At 36.3% G+C, this 20687-nt stretch overlaps 1 protein-coding gene and 1 pseudogene across 1 annotated transcript; one reads left to right on the top strand and one right to left on the bottom strand.

Moving 5' to 3' along the window:
- The first annotated feature begins 4998 nt into the window (after positions 1-4998).
- LOC140879753 (casein kinase II subunit alpha-2-like) lies at positions 4999-9919 on the top strand. The gene is made up of 10 exons (XM_073283626.1): positions 4999-5416; positions 5517-5646; positions 6642-6836; positions 7717-7874; positions 8135-8225; positions 8690-8755; positions 8956-9038; positions 9119-9182; positions 9281-9349; positions 9669-9919. The coding sequence occupies exons 1-10, from the start codon at positions 5067-5069 to the stop codon at positions 9726-9728; spliced, it is 1266 nt and encodes a 421-aa protein (XP_073139727.1). The 5' UTR covers positions 4999-5066; the 3' UTR covers positions 9729-9919.
- Positions 9920-10902: 983 nt separating this feature from the next.
- Positions 10903-11013, bottom strand: LOC140885654 (U5 spliceosomal RNA; annotated as a pseudogene).
- Positions 11014-20687: the final 9674 nt, after the last annotated feature.

Genomic DNA, 20687 nt, shown 5'->3' with positions numbered 1-20687 from the left:
TTTGTGCTGCATGCAATCAACATTAGGAAAGAATGGTCTTTTTCCATGTCAATTTAACAATTGAGTACGGGCCCTCTGATTCATGAATTCCATACTCCTTTTAATATTCACAAATATTCCCACTTGTAGTGTACTACATATGTATATACATATATCTGATTTACTGATGAAAATTATGGTTTGAACCTCGTTTAAAACTTTCAACCTTATATTTATCCGATTTTGAGCTGATATAACATATCCGACGGCATGTCAGCACTTGAGATAAAAAGGAAAAATCCCAATTTATTGCATTTATTGACGCCAAATTTTGACACATCATAGGAGCAAAGTTTTGCATGTTTTAATTCGATTCTAGCAGGAAAAAACTCTGTATGTGTGTGTGTGTTTGATCCAGGATAGCTAGTAACGAGCAACACAACCAAGTACAAGTATCCAAAAATGTGCATAAAAAACTTTTATATATATCCAATGATATCCACGAGACAGGGGGAAGAAACCTGGCATGCAAGCGACGGAAGAGAATTGCAAATGTGGAGTAACATGTGAAGATCACACTCCGTAATATGGATCATATCAAAAGGGTCCATATGCAATCCATTTTTTATCATTCTCTGTTTGGATCTTATCGCACCTCCCACATGTGACACTCTCGCCTTTTTCTTTTTAATCTTTTGTTCTATTTTATTTTGTTTCATCTACTGATACGTAAGTTTTTATATTAAATATGGTGTTTGCCCCCTCCACCCCCACCTCGAAAATAGACAACTCGATCGATATATGGGACTTAGCCCAAAACCCTTTAATATCATGCATGTATATATGTGTGTGCGCATATTCATAAGAAAATGATGTATGTCGAGACGTATTTTTAGTTTTTTTTTTCGTTAGAATACGGACATGACGTTGGACATCTCAGTAATATCGTGTGTATAATAACAATTGTTACGAAAAATGAATACAAGTGGGGAAAGAAAACCATTTTATTGTATTGAGCCAACAACTTGTGGGACGATTTTAAAATTTTCCATAAAAATATGCAATCACTTGGGGTAACCTTTACCCAGCACCCTTTAATTGTGTATCAAATTCACAACTTGCCAAAAACGAACAACTATTTAAGATAGTGAAAGTTTTGCCATAAATTAATTTCTAAGGACATCGAGAAAACAACAACTCTAACGCGATCTCCAGCATATTCAGTTTGTTCCACATTCGTTTAATAAATTTAAAATTCAAAAATACCAAGATATAAAACGTTACATAAAATGGTTTAAAAAAAAACGAAATTTTTTAAGATAAATCATAAATCTATATTTTGAGTAAATATTAACTATATTAAAATTCAAGATATATTATTCTATGATCAATTTATTTTATGGCTCTAATTCATTGAAAATGTCCTAAAACGTACGTAGTATATATATCAAGCTCGACTTATTTCGTTGTCCATCTTGTCCTTAATATAAATGGTCCAAATTTGTAAAGAATTAGGAATCTAATTAAAACTCTGAGTATGTAATGAATATTAATTAGAAGAATCTTGAAGTAAGCATATAGGGTGAATCAAGTGAAGACAAGGGAGTTGAATTTTAATTTAGTACCAAAGCGATGACTCTGAGGAATTCAAATGCAAGAGGACATATTTGTGTGAAAAACATAAAAACAAATTGGGCATTCTTAATTGTTTTGGAATTTTTTGCTTAAGGAAATTCTCGATCATCCAATAATATGCCTGAATTATTTAATTCGAGCTGATTTAATTCCTCAAAATACACAAAACCAAGAGCATCAACAGTGGACATGAACAGGTAATCACGTGCTTAAGATACTAAAATTTAGAGAGCAAGATTTTATTTTTATTTTTTTAATGCAAATCGGAAGGGTACGCCATTCTGTTTAATCGAGTCCCAATATTGAGGACTATTTAATTTGAAAATTAAAATTTAAAATTCTCTTCTTCGACTAATTTTTTTTCTTCTAACTTTAGTTGTTATCTCTACTATATATAATCTTTAGTATATATATTTACTATTTTATAATAATTGAGAGGCTGATAAAAACAGATAGTGCGAGGACACTGTCTTTTCTTCCGATTTTACCTTTTTCTTCACAATTAATTTTCTATTTCTTTAATATTTTATCCATCTCTTCTGCTCTACGTTTCAAGAAAATTGCTCCACGTTTTCTCTCTTTCTACTCAACTCATGGTTTTTCTTCCCAAAATTCTCATGCTTAGATACTGAATAGATAAGTTTGTGAATATCTTTCTCTCAATCTATACATTTGTGGTCGCTTCGGATTTACGATTATATTACACACACAACGCGTATGTTTCGATGACTAATCTTACTATTTTATAAATCTTGAGTCACTTTTAAAAACTGCTTTGGTACGTTTTGATGACACCAAAATATATTTACAATTTAACTTTGATAGTTATTTAAAATTTAATATATTTACATTGAAAAAAAAAAATAGGTGAAAAACAAAAACAAAAAAAATTGTCTTGCATTTTGAAAACTGCATTCTACACATTATTAATAACTACACCCACATCTCCTATGTTGAAGGAAACTGAAATGAATTTGGTTTATATTATATTGACCACACACGCATAGCGTGTGCACTTTTACTAGTATATATGATAGTTGAGTTTCTTAACTCTTAAGGACACCAACATTTTTTTTAACTACACCCACATCTCCTATGTTGAAGGAAACTGAAATGAATTTGGTTTATATTATATTGACCACACATGCATAGCGTGTGCACTTTTACTTGTATATATGATAGTTGAGTTTCTTAACTCTTAAGGACACCAACATTTTTTTTAAAAAAAATTGCCCTTATACTAGATAAATATAAAATTTGTAAATTTGAATGTTTGATTATATTTTTACACGTTCTTTTTCTATTTTATATCAACTAATAATTATAGATAAGATAAATAACTTATAAATTTATTCATACATTACTTTTGAAATTAAAAAAAAATCACAATTAAAAAAATTAATGAAAATAAAAATATAATATTTATATATAACATATAATAATAAATATATTATTTTATTTTATACACACTCAACGTCTGTGCGCATGTTTATGCTAGTAATTAATAATGACATGACTACCATAATAATTATCTTTTCTAACTAATAGCCCTCCTTTTAAGATAAAATAATACATATTTACATAGAAAAATGATACATGTACATATTTAGTTACACATTGAATTATACGTTACACATAAAATTACAAAATAATAATATTATTATTTATGTGATTTTGACTGATGTTTTCTGAATAATGTCTTTTATTCAGTTGATTTTTATTTCGTCAGCACGACTTTTTGTAGCCAATCATGACTAATTAATTAATGCAATAGGTCTACTCGACGTTGTTGATAAGCAGCCATGATTAAATTATTACCATTAGGTAATAAATGACAACCAAATTTGTGGAACTATATCATTCTAAATTCCGTTTAATATATATCCAAAACATGTTTTATTTCATTATATATGTGTGCGTGTCGACTAGTTTGGAGGAATTTCCATATGCATACTTGGATGTGAAGTTGATTTTAGCTCGGTTTTAATCGGAATTTGATTTTGACAACGTGGAAGAACAAAATTACAAAGATCAAAAATATAGTTTTTTCGACCGAAAATGGTTGACCGGATTTTAGAGGTTTGAATATTAGTGACACAAGTAATTTTTGAATAATACGAGGGACCAACGTGTTTAACTTCTTGCAATTTTAGTTGTAATTCGTGATAGTGCCTAGAGGTGATCAAATTTTGTTAGTAACCGTTTGAATCGTACGGAACGAATTGCAGAGCACTGTTTTTTACTTTTTTTTTTTTTTTTTTTTAAAATCACGATTAAAATAATAATGATTATACAATATTGCATGCATAGTGCAGTATTTTTTTGTCACGAACAACACCAAACCGCCTCGACCAAATCCCTTGCGATAATATTTGGCCTAACGTTATAATAATTCGTAAGCAATATACTCAATTAAAGAAGTGATCATTCAATCTATCTCGACTCTAGTAAAAAATTATTACTCTATTAAAAAAAAACTCACATTCATCTTAAATATTATTCAAAATAATCTTTTATTTGTTAGAGTGCCTAGGGGTGATCAAATTTTGTTAGTAACAGTTTGAACCGTACGAACTGAATTGCAACACACTGTTTTTTACTATTTTTTTTTTCAAAACCATGATTAAAAATAATAATGATCCGCATACATGGTGCAGTATTTTTTTGTCACGAACGGCACCAATTGACCCCCCGGCCAAATCTTTGCGATAATATTTGGCCTAACGTTATAATAATTTGTAAACAATACACTCAATTAAAGAAGTGATCATTTAATCTATCTCGACTCTAGTAAAAAATTATTACTCCTATTAAAAAAAACTCACATTCATTTTAAATATTATTCAAAATAATATTTTATTTGTTAAGAGTATTTATTCATTTCACTAGATATATTTTGTTCGAACTTTGAAAAGTAAAAAATGACAATATATTGTAAAGGTCATTATTATTATAAGTGTCATGCATGTCGTGCTCGATTATTAATTTGGTTTTGAATATTTTTTATCGTTGTTTTTGAATCAATTCGAATATATATTCTAATATTTTGCATTCAAATTGATCATTCACAAGAATAACCACACAACCAACCGCAACTGCCCGAAACCACTAAAAACCGTAAAACTAATTCTATATATAAAACCGCAATAATTTTTTTACAAAATAAGTTCGTATAAGACAATTCGATTTGAATTTTAAAAAAAAAAAAAAATCGCACTTTGATTACCCCTGGAGTGGTGCCCTCGCCCAAAACAATGTTTCGAAAGAAGCATGATGTCGGTTTGAAAAAGCCCAGTCTCACAATTGGCCCAAAAAACCTTATCAACTGGAGAAACGACGCCGCATTGGTCTCAGAATTTGGGGGAAAATGGGTTCCAATTGGGATTGGGGAGAGGGGTCCCAAAAGCACTGGAGAATATATTTTATATTTATAGGAACCCTTGTTTCAGTTCATGGCCGTAAGGCCTCTCCGATTCATCGCCTCTCGTCAAAACCATTGCCGCTGCTCCTCCCTCTTGGCTCCGCCGGCCGCTCTATTCCGCCGCATCGCCTTCCAATCCACCTCAATTTCTCAGATACAAAGGCAGCAACAAGAGAAGCCGCCGCCACCGCAGAACCAGAAGCAACAGTTGTCCTCTATCAGTCGACGCTCCGGTGTATCCGTTCCTGAGACCATGGCTCAAAAGATAGGAAAATCTATTCGCCGGCCTGGGGCCCCATCCAAGGCGCGGGTTTACCCTGACGTCAATGTCATCCGCCCTAAGGAGTATTGGGATTACGAGTCCCTCACTGTTCAATGGGGGTAACGGATTCTTTTTACGTGATTTTCGTTCTTAGAATTGATGTTTTTTGTTTTCCGCTATGTTTTAGGGTTATGAATTATGATTGATTGGGCTTGACAGGGAACAGGATGATTATGAGGTTGTGAGGAAGGTGGGGAGGGGGAAATATAGCGAGGTTTTCGAGGGTGTTCATGCCACCAACAATGAGAAATGCGTTATCAAGATCCTTAAACCTGTCAAGAAGAAAAAGGTTTTTTTATTATTATTATTTTTTACCTTATGTTCATTTTGTCTTAATTTCAATTTAATTCTTGTCTCTTTAAACCACTTTTTGTTGATTTTTTGTGGCTAATAGTTGAGGTCTAAAGTTAATGACAACATAAATGAAAGTATGCATTGAAGTTAATGGCAAATATTGTGATGTGGATCGGTTATTTACTTCTCACTACATAGAGCTTCACTGTTGCAGAGTCCCCGTTATTTTACCATAAATATGAAAAACTTCTTTTCAAATCAAAGAGTGCAATACCTGCATCAAATAGGCACTGATATATGAAACAAAAATGGATATCATATAGTTTTCCTTGAAACTGCTATATTTGAATGGATTGCATGAAGATATAACCAGGTGACCAAATCTTATGTGAAAGGGGGTTGGGGATCAACAACTAAGAAATTGTTTTTCTGAAGACCATTTGTTTTAGCAAGGCGTGTGGTAGAAATATGAGCCACTTTGCTCTTTTTGGTCAGAATATCTGTTGGACCCTATCTTGGAGGCTTTGAGAACCTAGGAAGCGAAAGTATATCTTGCCTAACTAGTTTATGTCTCTTTGAAAGTGTGCACCATTTTGATGTCTATTGAGTTTCCATGCCAAGTGTTATCAGCTGTCGGCTGTTTGTCTCTTAGACTTTCTGCACTTAATTATGGTTATGTTTGATTCTTATGGATGTAAGTGCTCCAAAATTGTGGCATTCTGCTTCAATTTATAAAAGTGTTTGTTCCTCGTGCTATGAATGAGATTTGAACCATTATTGTACGCAGCCATAGTTTCTGTAAATATAGCAGATTGTTCCTATAATGTTTCAAGTTTCAACCAATATTTTCATTTTTGTCTTGGATTTATTGCTTCTTGCTTTCTATTTTTTGTTTTGTTTTGTTTTTTAATGGGGTTGATTCTTCTTTTGGAGCATGGAGAATCGGAGATGAATATATTGAAGGACTTACAATAATATTTACTGGTGCAGATCAAGAGGGAGATAAAAATATTACAGAATCTTTGTGGTGGGCCTAATATTGTAAAGTTGCTTGATATTGTAAGAGACCAGCAATCAAAGACACCAAGTCTTATATTTGAATACGTGAACAACACAGACTTTAAAATGCTGTATCCCACACTTTCGGATTTTGATATTAGATACTACATATATGAGCTCTTAAAGGTGAGTATGTTTTCTTTCTCATGTTTTGAAGCCATGAATTCTCACGTGTTGGTCTCAATTTCCATCTTTACTATTCTCATGAGTGAATCATAGATGGACCAGTGATTTGTTTTTCTGAACCTCTACATCCGTAAATTTGGCTGATTGTCCGCAATAATTTCATTTCTTTCAATGGAGACCTGGCTGGCCGTTTTATATTTCTACAGCTTAGATTTATTTGTATCATGGATACTTATGGGCCCCGAATGATTATGGCAAGGAAAAGTTTGATTCAGAGGGAGAAGAAGAGGCAGAAATTGGAAAGAAATATCATTAGATTCGTTGATCCTCAACAAAGAAATAAGCATGTTACTTTACTGTGTCTGCATTGTCTCAGGTGTCCATGTTATTGGTAGAATAGATTAAAGCACATTTAATATATTTAGTTCGCTCCACTGGAATTCTGTTGGATTCATTTTTATACAGGCAGTAATAGTGAAAAAATTATGGAATCAGGTGACACTTTTGGTTAGAAAAGAAATTAGTGCGCACAATATCTTAGTGATGGGTAACGATTGTAAATAGCTGTAGTTGGCATCCACTTGGCGTAAAACCAGCCGATAGGTAATGTGGCTATGGGTGACTCTTTTCAGCTATATGCTTAACACATCCTCATCACAGAATAGAAATTTCAAGAATTAGTGATTAAATAGAAAGTGACTTTGGGTTCTCAATGAGTCACATAACAAGTCACTTGCTGGATTTGGTTTTCTTTAATTTTTCATTATTAATCACACACACACCCCCGAAAAAAAAGCGCGTTATTACTCTTCCATCATATGATATGTTCTTATGTTTTATTTTGATCACAGAGATTCTGTTTATTCTTTAATATGTGTAGGCTTTAGATTACTGCCATTCTCAAGGTATCATGCATCGTGATGTCAAGCCTCATAATGTCATGATAGATCATGAGCAGCGCAAACTTCGTCTTATAGATTGGGGACTGGCAGAATTCTATCATCCTGGTAAAGAGTATAACGTTCGTGTAGCTTCAAGGTTTGCCATCTCAACCTCCATCTTAATATTAACATCCCTTATGGTTCGTGTAGCTGTAGATGCTTCTGACTTGCTGGATTTTGATATTAAAATTTTGTTCTATATATTAAGTAGGACACGTTATAATTTATTACAGAAATGGTGATGCTTACAAATGTTAATATTGTTGTAGGCTGTAGCCTAACCCAGCACATGTTGGTTGTATTTTTTCTTAGTGAGCTGATTTACATCTACTTTATCTGATGGACTGCATTTTCTAGATATTTTAAGGGACCTGAACTCCTCGTTGATTTGCAAGATTATGATTACTCCTTGGACTTGTGGAGCCTTGGGTGCATGTTTGCAGGAATGGTATGCATTTATTTTGGTTCCCCTCCCTGGCGGGAACTTTTACGAGTCTTATAGTGTTTATGCACATATGATTATAAATGGACCTGGAGGTCCTGGACATATCATTTGATCGGCCTCATCTCTGATGAATCTGCACTATTAGTGTCATTCTGTTGGACAATTTTAAAATTCTATACATTGGCATACAAAAGATTATTTCTTGTGATTGTATGAGCATATCGAATTATGAAGCCGATACATGATTGATGCATCATTTGTTGGGCCTCTCATTAATTTCCAAAAAAACATAGTGGAATTGTGTAAGCATTTTAGTTTATGAATTTTTCCCCAAAAGCCCTAGATGATAGATTATCCGCTTGTATGCCATCCATGGATGGATGAGGAGGTTGGGCAATTGATTTTCCAAGATATTCCTAAGTTGACCCTGCAAATGAGACTGATAGTGATGGCATGTGTGTGTACAGATATTTCGCAAGGAACCTTTCTTTTATGGGCACGACAATTATGATCAACTGGTCAAGATTGCGAAGGTATATTGAGTTTTGTACTGGAAAAGCCTCTTATCTTGTACTTGATGTATGATGTGCGCCAAATTATGCTGGAGTTTTTTGTGTGCTATGATGATGCCTGACTTCTTGTCTCTTTCTTGCCCTTGGTGGCTAAAGAACATAAGCATATGTGGTTTTCTTTTTCTTCCTATTAAAGTTATTCTGTTTTTATATTATGACAGGTGTTGGGGACAGATGAGTTGAATGCATATTTGAACAAGTACCACTTGGAATTGGACCCAAATCTTGCTGCCCTTGTTGGAAGGTAGTGTATAGACCTGAAATTTGTTCACTTTAAAGGCATGGTTATTGCAAGTTGAGAATCTCTGTGCTTTGTCAATCTAGACCTAGCAGAAAGCCATGGACTAAGTTCATCAACTCTGATAATCAACACTTGGCTGTTCCCGATGTAAGCATCATATTATATTAATAATCTTATACATCTACTATTTTGCTTTTCACGGATTCTAAACAAATCCTTTTTTCTTTTACTCTTCCTTTTTTAAGGCTATTGATTTTGTTGACAAACTGTTACGCTATGATCATCAAGAAAGGCCAACCGCTAAGGAAGCAATGGTAAAAGTTTCCAACTACCACCTCTCCCTCCCTTCACATGGAAATATAAAAAAAAAAATTGATTTCTGAAAATGTGATGGATGCTATTTAATACATTTGATTTAATTACGGAGTCATTGTGTTGTGTTGCTGACTTGCGTTCTCATCTTCTGACGAATTTATTGGAAAATAAAAAAGTTGATTCAAGGATAAATTTTTTATTCAAAGATAAAGCTTACATGTTGGCTTATTTATATTTGTACCTATCAACACCCCCAAATTAGACAATGATTCTTTCCTCACCAAATATCCATTTATTGGTGGTTTTTTTTTTTGGCAGGCTCATCCTTATTTCTACCCTATAAGAAATGCAGAAAGCAGCCGGAGTCGTGCCCAGTGAGACCAAGTGCCAGATACCGCTGAATTAATCCCCGGTGTCGATCATTCGTGCCTCTGTGATAATGATTGTACGGATTATTTAGATATTTATTTGTGTTTCGCAAGTTGAGCGTGATGCTATTTATTGGTTGATCCATTCACAAGCATTTGCTTTTAGACTTCAATATGAACGAACACTCTCAATTGATTCAGCATTCTCCCTTTCTTTGTTTTCGGTGAGGTGAGAGGGGAAAAAGTCGGTGTTTCCTCGTCCAAGTCTTGTTCATTATATCAAGAGTTGATTAATTTGTACAATGATGAGATGGAAGAACGAAATTTTCCATTGTGATCTACTTTATAAATTAAAGATGAACCAAATGTGGAGGCAATATAACTTAATATATATGGTCGCTCTAATTATCTTCGCGGATGGAATTTACCGTAAAACACAATGTGTTTTAAAAAGTGAATTCCTCATTCTCATCAATTGCGTTGGAAACGTGAGGATTAAAAGCATCGAACTTGGTATGCTTGTTTTTTAAATTGAGGTGACACCTAAATCCAAAAGGTGGACTCAGTTTAATATATATATATATATGTTAATAATGGTGTCCACAAATCACAATGGTGTCAAAATTCTAACATGCAAGTTGATTGTGATTGTAATGCTAATGATATGAATTAATATAATTAACATAATAAAATAATAATTGTAATCGAAATAATAATTGTAATGGGTGGTAGTAGAACATTTACTTTTATCATTATTATAATGTTGCAAAAAAACTATTATAATTAATACTACAATAGTGACTAAAATTGCATTTATAGTTATTAATCATACAAACCCATAAATCATGTAATTTAATTTAAATTAACGTTTTGCTGCAGGCTTAATTCGTATCATATACAAAAACTGGGGAGAAAAAGGGAAATAATAGTGATAGTGAAATAATAAAAAAATAAAACCAAGAAACCAGATAACTATTGTCGGTTCCCCGGTATTAGTAATTTTTTCCCACACGATTTGAGGGGGAAAAAATTAAAGTGTGCTTTTACTTTTTCCAATTTTATTTTATTATTCTTATGGGCAAAATATTCAGGAGCGAAACTTTTTTAATTTAATATTATTATCCACCTAAAAAATATATAAAACGGAAAAAAATTTACTACTAGAATTGATGGGCCCTCTACCCAATGGGCAAGAACCCTCCAAAAATCAGAGTATGCTGCTTGTGTGCAGCGAACACACGGTATTCTTTAGTAAAAGGCGAAAGAATAGTTCGCTTTGTGCTCACTGCGCAGCTGCTTGATTTTTCGCAGATTGGGCTTGTCATTTTATGGAACAGATTCGTGTCCTGTTTCTCATTTATTCCATGTGGGACGGAGAATAGGGAAAGTTGGGAAAGGGAAACTCTACCCATCTTCACTTCTTTAGTTATTAAATAATAAATAATAAATATGATATATTATCTTTATTTTTTACATAATTAATCATGATAAAAATTAGGATAGAAACATTTTATTAGTCCTGAGAACTCGAGAAATAGAGAATATTAATTAGGACAGTTATAAACTTATAACTTATACGTGGATTATAAAATTTAATAAAATAGGTTTTTTTTTAACTAATGAATGTGCATGTTCATCCATTCCATTTGATTTAATTAAAAGGATGAAAGTGGAGGCCTAGATTGATATGAAAAATTAATCATTAAAAAAATAGTAAAAGAATATGGTAAAGATATGCATATGTTATTTTAAGAAGTGAATATTTTCGAGACACCAAAAATCGGTTACTACTTACTATTATATGTAGATTCTTTATTAGATAAAGTTGATGATGATATAGACTTAGATAAATATATTTCCAAGTTCATTCTCAATCTATTATTAGGGTTATCAATTTGGGCCGGCCCGTTGCATTGGTTTTATAAACAGGTAGCAATCCTAAAATCGATGAACTCAATACAACTACGCGGTGGTATAAACTATAAACCAACAAAAACACTTCCAACGGGTAGTAACCGCTCTGGTTTACATGTTTTAGGAGTGTCTAGTAACCATTTCTAATTACGAGATCCCCCCGCACTTCTAGATACTATACTTTGTATAACAGGTGCAAAATTTAAGAGTTGTTCTTCTTGCATCCGCCTAAGTGCCTCTGTTTCTGCTTGGTGTAGTGCTTCTCGAGCCTCCATAACTTTGATTTTTCCTTAAATTTCCCTTAATTTATCTGCAACATCTGAACTAGAGTTAAAATTGTGCCTATAAAATGACGTGTGTTTACATTGCTTTGGAAAAATTTTGCTAGGCAGTGAACGACCAGAATGTTTGGGCCCGAATACCTCACTGCATAAAGAATATAGTTAATATCATACAACGTCCAACACTTTAAACAAAAAAAGATGACATTGTGAAGAGATTACAACCCAAATGCTTTCTCGTGCACTTCTGTTGCTTGTGTTCCCTCGGGCATGTCTTGGAGGCGATGCTCCACAACCTCTTGTAGTAAATTCTAACAAAAATAATGTTGATAACATGAAAAGAATATTCAGAAGTCTTTTTAAATTAAACCATATTGTTACCTCAACTTGTATTGCCTCATCATCAACTAGAACATCTCTTTTTTTTTTGCTTCGGCTATTCAATTGTAGTATTTCAACACGAGTCGATTTTCTATCATTTTCCTGAAAGACTGAAACTAATAAAACAACAAATACCTCATATAACTCATACGTGACAGTAAATAGGTAATAAGAAACTGACTGCAACAAAAATAATAATTTCGAGCTTACAAATTTATCAACTAAAGATGGAATATTTGTACATCCCTGTGCATGAATCCCTTTATTTTTATTTGCATTTTCTCGATTTATTTTAGAAGTTCCCTGGAAAAAAAATTTGTGATAAACTTTAAAATCCATAACCATATTTCAAAAGTGATTGATGTTAGGTTCACCTCATTAGTCTTCCAGTAATGGCATAATATTTTCCAAACATCGGGTGCCAAGCCATGAGGAATGAGATGAATTCCCACGAGCTCTTCTAATGGAGTGTTTGGATCATAAGATGTAGACTTCACTTGAGCCCTCCATCGCCTCCATGCAATCCCCATTATTTGCATGACAATATTTCTATGGCGATTGGGTATTAAAAAACGTTCCTATAAACATAAATTAAATATCTGTGTGTTTTAAATTCAAATTTGAAATTAAATATCTATTAACTTATAGTAATACGTCTCCATGCTTCATTCAAACTATCTGTAGGCATTTTTCTCCAATCTATAATACTTAGGGGCAACAAATCTTCATCTCGTGCAATAGTACCCACAAAATTTGCGAGTGTCGCCTGTAATTCACCATAAGGCTGTCCCATTTCATTGAATCTTACCACTGTTACGAGACCAAAGGAAGTGGGCTTAGAAGACAAGGGCAGACCCATTTTGAAGAATGTTTACTCCAGAATAGGGGTGTAGTAGCCCGGTTCCATTTTACAAGATTAAGTGATTTTAAACATGTTAGAAAATGATATATAATTTTAAAAGTGTCAAAACATGTTTAAGGAGTCCTTATTTGGTAAAAATAAGTGGAAAATCAGATCCGGAACGTCCGAAAATGTTGGGGTATGTCCCGGGGGTCTTGGGGGCCCAAAACCAGTTCGGAAACATGAGAAACAGTTCGGAGCTTTCGGGCAGATCGGAGCTTCCGATCTCAACCAGAAACAGGTGTCAAGGAGATTTAAACACGTGGCCAGATGCAGGAGATCGGAGCTTCCGATCCTGCGATCGGAGCTTCCGATCTCGGCCGTCCAAAATGTGGCAAATATGCACCGATCGGAGCTTCCGATCGTGGCCTATAAATAGGCCATCCGAGAGCCTCATTTTTCACAACAAATCATATTCTTTCTCTCTCGATTTTAGAGCATTCTAGGAGCTTTTTGGGGTGTTTCCGGCCTTCCTAGGCTTCGTCCGGAGGTTGGCGAGGCGCTCCAGGGTTACGGTGGAGTGGTGCCCAAGTTCTGGTGCAATCGTCATCAGTGGGCTGGCGACGGACGCAGGTATAGCTCTTGCTCTTTATAGTAAATAGGGAGTATGCTATAGCGTAGTTAAGGCTTTTAGAATAAAGTGGTAATGCATGAGTACTTTGCATTGTAGTGCGGACTGTAGGCTTGGACATAGTGCTGGTCTAGCCTGCCTAGTGTATGAGGTACGAAAGTATTATTCGAGATATCCAAATTGAGTATGCATGTATTATGTGTTTTCATGGATTATGTGATTGCATATTTTATATGCCTTTATATATACAGCATGTCATGACTGTATGTTGCATATATGAGCATATTGAGCTTTTACCTTAGAGGTTTCCTGTAGTAGGGCGCTCACCCTACGAGTTTGTGGATGGTTGGATACGTAAGTCTTGTGTCAGGTCACCTTATGGTTGGACACATGTACTAGTATCAGGTCACCATTATCCACTGGGTATATGAGCCACCTCCTGATGCGACGGCGCAACGTGCTATATACCCTGGGCCCGGTCTATGAGCTTGCTTCTTGACCTGAGAGTCTTGGTACCCAGTTCACTTGCATACATGCACACATAACACCGTATACTCATACTCTCGTACTGAGCTTATCATGCTCACGTCCCGTACTTTGTTGTATTTGGTGTTGGAGAACGGTGATCAGATCAATAAGGATTGATACCCGGTGCAGCGGAAGTTTAAAAATTTTATATGGAACGATTCCATATCATGGGTATCAAAACTTTACGATTAAATTGTGCGTGTAAAAATTAAATAACAATTAAATTTTTACCTCCAATCTCGAAACGAGATTATGGACACCAACAGATTACTCTGCTCTTGTTGTATATCCCAGGAACTGATGGACGAACAATTCTTCAATCAGGTCCAAGAACAGAAGTTTAATCCCTCTGATAGATTGCACTAGAAAATCTATCAGAAGTTTCTACGAAGAGAATTAACGAATTTGATCCGTTAAACCAGACTGCAAATTCTAAATTCACAGGCTGGAATTTTTCGAGCAGAGAGAGGAGAAGGGGGGGCGGCCACTTTTAAAAAAATCAGCTAGGGTTTTCGAAAATTGTGACCTCTGTTGTGTAATTTCTGTACTGCAATAACTTATTTATAATGTGGGCTGCTAACAGCTTAGGGCCCATTAGTCATAAGTTCAAGCCTGACAAGCAAAGCCTGCATGTTCAGAAATTAATATAAAATTCATCGTGACTCAGATTGATAAACCAATTTCACCAATGTGCACAGAAACCATTTCTGCATCTTTTAAAGTCAAGATAAATTTTCTGAATCCGAATTCAGTGGTTTCCAAAAATGCCTATCCCTATGTCATTTTAGGAAATCTTACTCCTCTACTCTTTAAATAAGAAGTCCCACTTCTTTGTTCATTAAATTTAACTCTTTAAATTTAACTATCTCAACGGGGATTAAAAATCCATTACTTGTGTGACCCTCAATGGTTCAGGGATACAGCTAGCCGTGGGCTCACAACTCCTTGTGACTCGGAACAACAATTTCCGACTTGCCCATCAAATCATGGTAAGAGCGCCTAGCAACATCGCCCCATGATTCCCTAGGTATCACTGATAGTGCCTGCAAGAACCAATAGATTTTGGTTAGCGTACAGTACGGTCCCTTCATCCATATATCCCGATCGAATCAACAACCATTGGTAAATCGAGAGTCGTTCGAGATTCGATAACTATGCAATGCATCTTGAAGATCAAATAGTGACATCGCATGTGCTACTAAGAAACCATTTCTTAAAACACATCATGTACTCTGGCCAGAGATTCGTCACACTAATATCTCCTCAGATTGCATGGGATATCCACACTAGCAAGTATGTGGTGAATCCTTGACAACAAAGCATCGACTCTTATATGTGTCGTAACTGTACCCAATCCCGACACCTGATGACCCCAATAGAGTCGGTAAACGAGTCAAAATACAGTACTAGCATATAGAGTCTCAATGATGTTTCAAGTAGTAAGGACTAATGGTGTACAACCAAAACCACGGACTTTATCCACTCGATAAGTGATAACCACTTGGAAAGTCCGGATAGGGTAGTTCGATCATTCATCGTATGAATATCCATTTGCATGCTTTGAACATCTCTATGTTCCATACCAATGAAACGTGGTACTCGGCATCGCAAATGCTAGTCTCAATCTCGAGCGATCCTTATCCTTATTAACGGACGGCTCAATCGACTAGGAACTGTTTAGAATATACAGTGACTATAAGATGTGTTTCATGATAGCCATCCCCATGTGCTACCACATCTTACATACACTATAGTATATTCAAGGTTTTCATCTAAACATCTTATAGTATGTCACAACATAATAATATGATAAAAGATAAAGTAAACGCCTTTATAAAAGTGTAAATTATATTAAACAAAAGATTGTTTATACAAAGAGTCATCAAAGCCCTTAGCCACAAGTTGGCTCACCGGGCACCCACTCTTTCAATCTCCCACTTGCCCTAAAGCCAACTAGTCATACTACGCAGTCCCATTGCTTCGCGATGTTTGTCAAATAATGGTCCTGGCAAGGGCTTAGTAAGTGGATCAGCGATATTGTCTGCAGAGGCCACTCTCTCGACAGTGATGTCTCCTCTTTCCACGATCTCCCGGATAATGTGGTATTTCCTCAGTACGTGTTTGGATCTTTGATGAGACATTGGTTCCTTTGCCTGAGCAACGGCACCCGTGTTGTCACAGTACACCGGGACTGGACCAACAACTTCAGGAATAACGCCCAACTCTTGGACGAAATTCCTCATCCAAACGGCCTCTTTAGCAGCAGCTGATGCTACAATGTATTCTGCCTCAGTGGTGGAATCCGCTGTGGTGTCCTGCTTGGAACTCTTCCAAGAGACAGCACCGCCATTGAGCATGAACACAAATCCAGAGGTTGACTTCGAGTCATCCACATCACTTTGGAAGCTAGAGTCGGTATAGCCTTCCAATTTCAGTTCTCTTCCTCCATATACCATGAACATATTCTTAGTCCTTCGTAAGTACTTAAGAATGTCCTTCACGACTTTCCAATGCATTTGACCGGGATTCGCTTGATATCTGCTCGTGACACTCAGAGCAAATGCTACATCCGGTCTGGTAGATATCATCCCATACATGATACTACCAATGGCTGACGCATATGGTACATGTGTCATTTTCTCTATCTCTTCATCAGTCTTGGGACACATAGACTTGGATAGAGAAACTTCATGATACATAGGTAGATGTCCTCTCTTGGACCCATCCATTGAAAACCTTTTCAATATGGTTTCGATGTAAGTTGATTGAGTGAGTCCTATCATTCTCTTAGATCTATCTCTATATATCTGTATCCCTAGAATATAGGATGCCTTGTTGGATAACTGGCGGTCAGATCAATCACGATTGATACCCGGTGCAGCGGAAGTTTAAAAATTTTATCATGGAACAATTCCATGGTGTGGGTATCAACCATTCAACGATTAAATTATTGTGTGTGTAAAATTCAAATAACAATTAATTAAATTTTACCTTCAATCTCGAAGCGAGATTATTGGACACCACACAGATTTCTCTGCGCTTCTTGTATCTCCCAGGAACTGATGAACTCCTTCAATCAGGTCCACGAATGAGGTTTAAATCCCTCTGACAGATTGCACTAGAAAATCTATCAGAAGTTTTTCTGCGAAGAGATTAAACGAATCTGATTCGTTATTCCTGACTGCAATTCAAAATCACAGACCGGAATTTCTCGGGCAGAGTATGGGAGGGGTCGGCCGATTATTACTTTGAGAGGCTAGGGTTTTCGATTTTTGCTTCTCAAAAATAATGAGCTGTTGTGTGTAATTTCTGTACTGCAATAACTTATTTATAATGCAGGCCACTAACACCTTAGGGCCCATTAGTCATAAGCTAGGGCCCGACAAGCAAAGCCCGCACGTTCAGAAATTAATATAAAATTCATCGTGACTCCGATCGATGAACCAATTTCACCAATGTGCACAGAAACCATTTCTGCACATTTTAAAGTCAAAATAAATTTTCCTGAATCCGAATTCAGTGGTTTCCAAAAATGTCCATCCCTATGTCATTTTAGGAAATCCTACTCCCTAACTCTTATTTAAGAAGTCCAACTTCTTTATTCATTAAATTTAACTCTTTAAATTTAACTATCTCAACGGGGATTAAAACTCCATTACACTGTGTGACCCTCAATGGTTCAGGGATACAGCTAGCCGTGGGCTCACAACTCCTTGTGACTCGGAACAACACTTTCCGACTTGCCCAACGAATCATGGTAAAGCGCCTAGCAACATCGCCCCATGATTCCCTAGGTATCACTGATAGTGCCTACAAGAACCAGTAGATTTTGGTTAGCGTACAGTACGGTTCCTTCATCCATATATCCCGATCGAATCAACAACCATTGGTATATCGAGAGTCGCTCAAGATTCGATAACTATGCAATACATCTTGAAGATCAAATTAGTGACATCGCATGTGCTACTAAGAAACCATTTCTTAAATCACATCAAGTACTCTGGCCAGAGATTTGTCACACTAATATCTCCTCAGATCGCATAGGATATCCACACTCGCAAGTATGTGGTGAATCCTTGACAACAATGCATTGACTCCTATATGTGTCGTAACTGTACCCAATCTCGACACCTGATGACCCCCATAGAGTCGGTAAACGAGTCAAAGCACAGCACTAGCATATAGAGTCTCCATGATGTTTCAAGTCGTAAGGACTAATGGTGTACAACCAAAACCGCGGACTTTATCCACTCGATAAGTGATAACCACTTGGAAAGTCCGGATAGGGTAGTTCGATTATTCATCCTATGAATATCCATTTGCATGCTTCGAACATCTCCATGTTCCCTACCAATGAAACGTGGTACTCCGCATCGCAAATGCTAGTCTCAAACTCGAGCGATCCTTATCCTTATTATCGGACGGCTCAATCGACTAGGTACGGTTTTTAGAATATACAGTGACTATAAGATGTATTTCATGATAGACATCTCCATGTTCTACCACATCTTACATACACTATAGTATATTCAAGGTCTTTATCAAAACAACAATAGTATATCACAATATAACAATATGAAGTAATATAAAGTCATTGCCATAAAAGTGTAAATAATATTAAACAAAAGATTGTTTATACAAAGAGTCATCAAAGCCCATAGCCACACAGTTGGCTCACTGGGCACCCACTCTTACAATCTCCCACTTGCCCTATAGCCAACTAGTCATACTACGTAGACCCATTGCTTCGCGATGTTTGTCAAACAATGGTCCTGGCAAGGGCTTAGTAAGCGGATCAGCGATATTGTCTGCAGAGGCCACTCGTTCGACAATGATGTCTCCTCTTTCCACAATCTCCCGGATTATGTGGTATTTCCTCAGTACGTGTTTGGATCTTTGATGAGACCTTGGTTCCTTTGCTTGAGCAACGGCACCCGTGTTGTCACAGTACACCGGGACTGGACCAACAAATTCAGGAATGACGCCCAACTCTTGGACGAACTTCCTCATCCAAACGGCCTCTTTAGCAGCAGCTGATGCTGCAATGTATTCAGCCTCAGTGGTGGAATCCGCTGTGGTGTCCTGCTTGGAACTCTTCCAAGAGACAGCACCGCCATTGAGCATGAACACAAATCCAGAGGTTGACTTCGAGTCATCCACATCACTTTGGAAGCTAGAGTCGGTATAGCCTTCCAATTTGAGTTCTCGTCCTCCATAAACCATGAACATATTCTTAGTCCTTCGCAAGTACTTAAGAATGTCCTTCACGGCTTTCCAATGCATTTGACCAGGATTAGACTGATATCTGCTCGTGACACTCAGAGCAAATGCTACATCCGGTCTGGTAGATATCATCCCATACATGATACTACCTATAGCTGACGCATATGGTACATGTGTCATATTCTCTATCTCTTCATCAGTCTTGAGACACATAGACTTGGATAGAGAAACTCCATGACACATGGGTAGATGTCCTCTTTTGGACCCATCCATTGAAAACCGTTTCAATATGGTATCGATGTAGGTTGATTGAGTGAGTCCTATCATTCTCTTAGACCTATCTCTATAGATCTGTATCCCAAGAATGTAGGATGCCTCTCCCAAATCCTTCATCGAAAATCTACCTGATAACCATATCTTTGTTGACTGCAACATCCCTACATCATTCCCAATGAGTAGGATGTCATCAACATAAAGTACTAAGAATGTCACCGCATCCTTAACTACTTTCTTGTACACGCAAGGTTCCTCCGGGTTCTTGATGAAACCAAAATCTTTTATTGTTTCATCAAATTTCTGGTTCCAACTTCTTGATGCTTGTTTTAGACCATAAATTGATCTCTGAAGCTTGCATACCTTATGCTCGCTTCCCATGGATGTGTACCCCTCAGGCTGCTTCATATAGATTTCCTCCTTAATGTCTCCATTAAGAAAAGCAGTCTTCACATCCATTTGCCATATCTCATAGTCATACCATGCAGCTATGGCAATTAGGATTCTTATGGACTTGAACATTGCAACTGGTGAAAAGGTTTCGTCATAGTCAACTCCTTGCCTTTGAGTATAACCTTTAGCCACCAATCGCGCCTTGTAGGTCAATACCTTACCATCAGGCCCAAGCTTTCTTTTGTAGATCCATTTACACCCTATCGAAACAATTCCATCGGGAGGATCTACTAAAGACCAAACTTGGTTTGTATGCATCGAATCCAATTCTGACTGCATAGCTTCAAGCCATAAATTCGAATCCGCATCAGAAATTGCTTCCTTGAAGTTTCTTGGATCACATCCAATGTCGGGTTCATCTTGATCCCCTTCAAGAAGAAGACCATATCGAACTGGAGGTCTAGAAGTCCTTTCGGATCTTCTAGGTGCAGGCGTGTCCAGCAA

Source organism: Henckelia pumila, chromosome 2 (genome assembly GCF_033568475.1).
Source record: "Henckelia pumila isolate YLH828 chromosome 2, ASM3356847v2, whole genome shotgun sequence".
Taxonomy (NCBI): Eukaryota; Viridiplantae; Streptophyta; class Magnoliopsida; order Lamiales; family Gesneriaceae; genus Henckelia; species Henckelia pumila.
The sequence above is the reverse complement of the archived record's forward strand: the minus strand, read 5'-3'. Positions and strand labels throughout refer to the sequence as shown.

What these genes read in the sequence shown, in the direction of transcription:
- LOC140879753 (XM_073283626.1), top strand. Translation starts at nt 5,067, where the DNA reads ATGGCCGTAAGGCCTCTCCGATTCATCGCCTCTCGTCAAAACCATTGC. An exon ending in AACCTGTCAAGAAGAAAAAG is followed by an intron (nt 5,647 to 6,641) that starts GTTTTTTTATTA and finishes TTACTGGTGCAG; the next exon opens with ATCAAGAGGGAGATAAAAAT. An exon ending in AACTGGTCAAGATTGCGAAG is followed by an intron (nt 8,756 to 8,955) that starts GTATATTGAGTT and finishes ATATTATGACAG; the next exon opens with GTGTTGGGGACAGATGAGTT.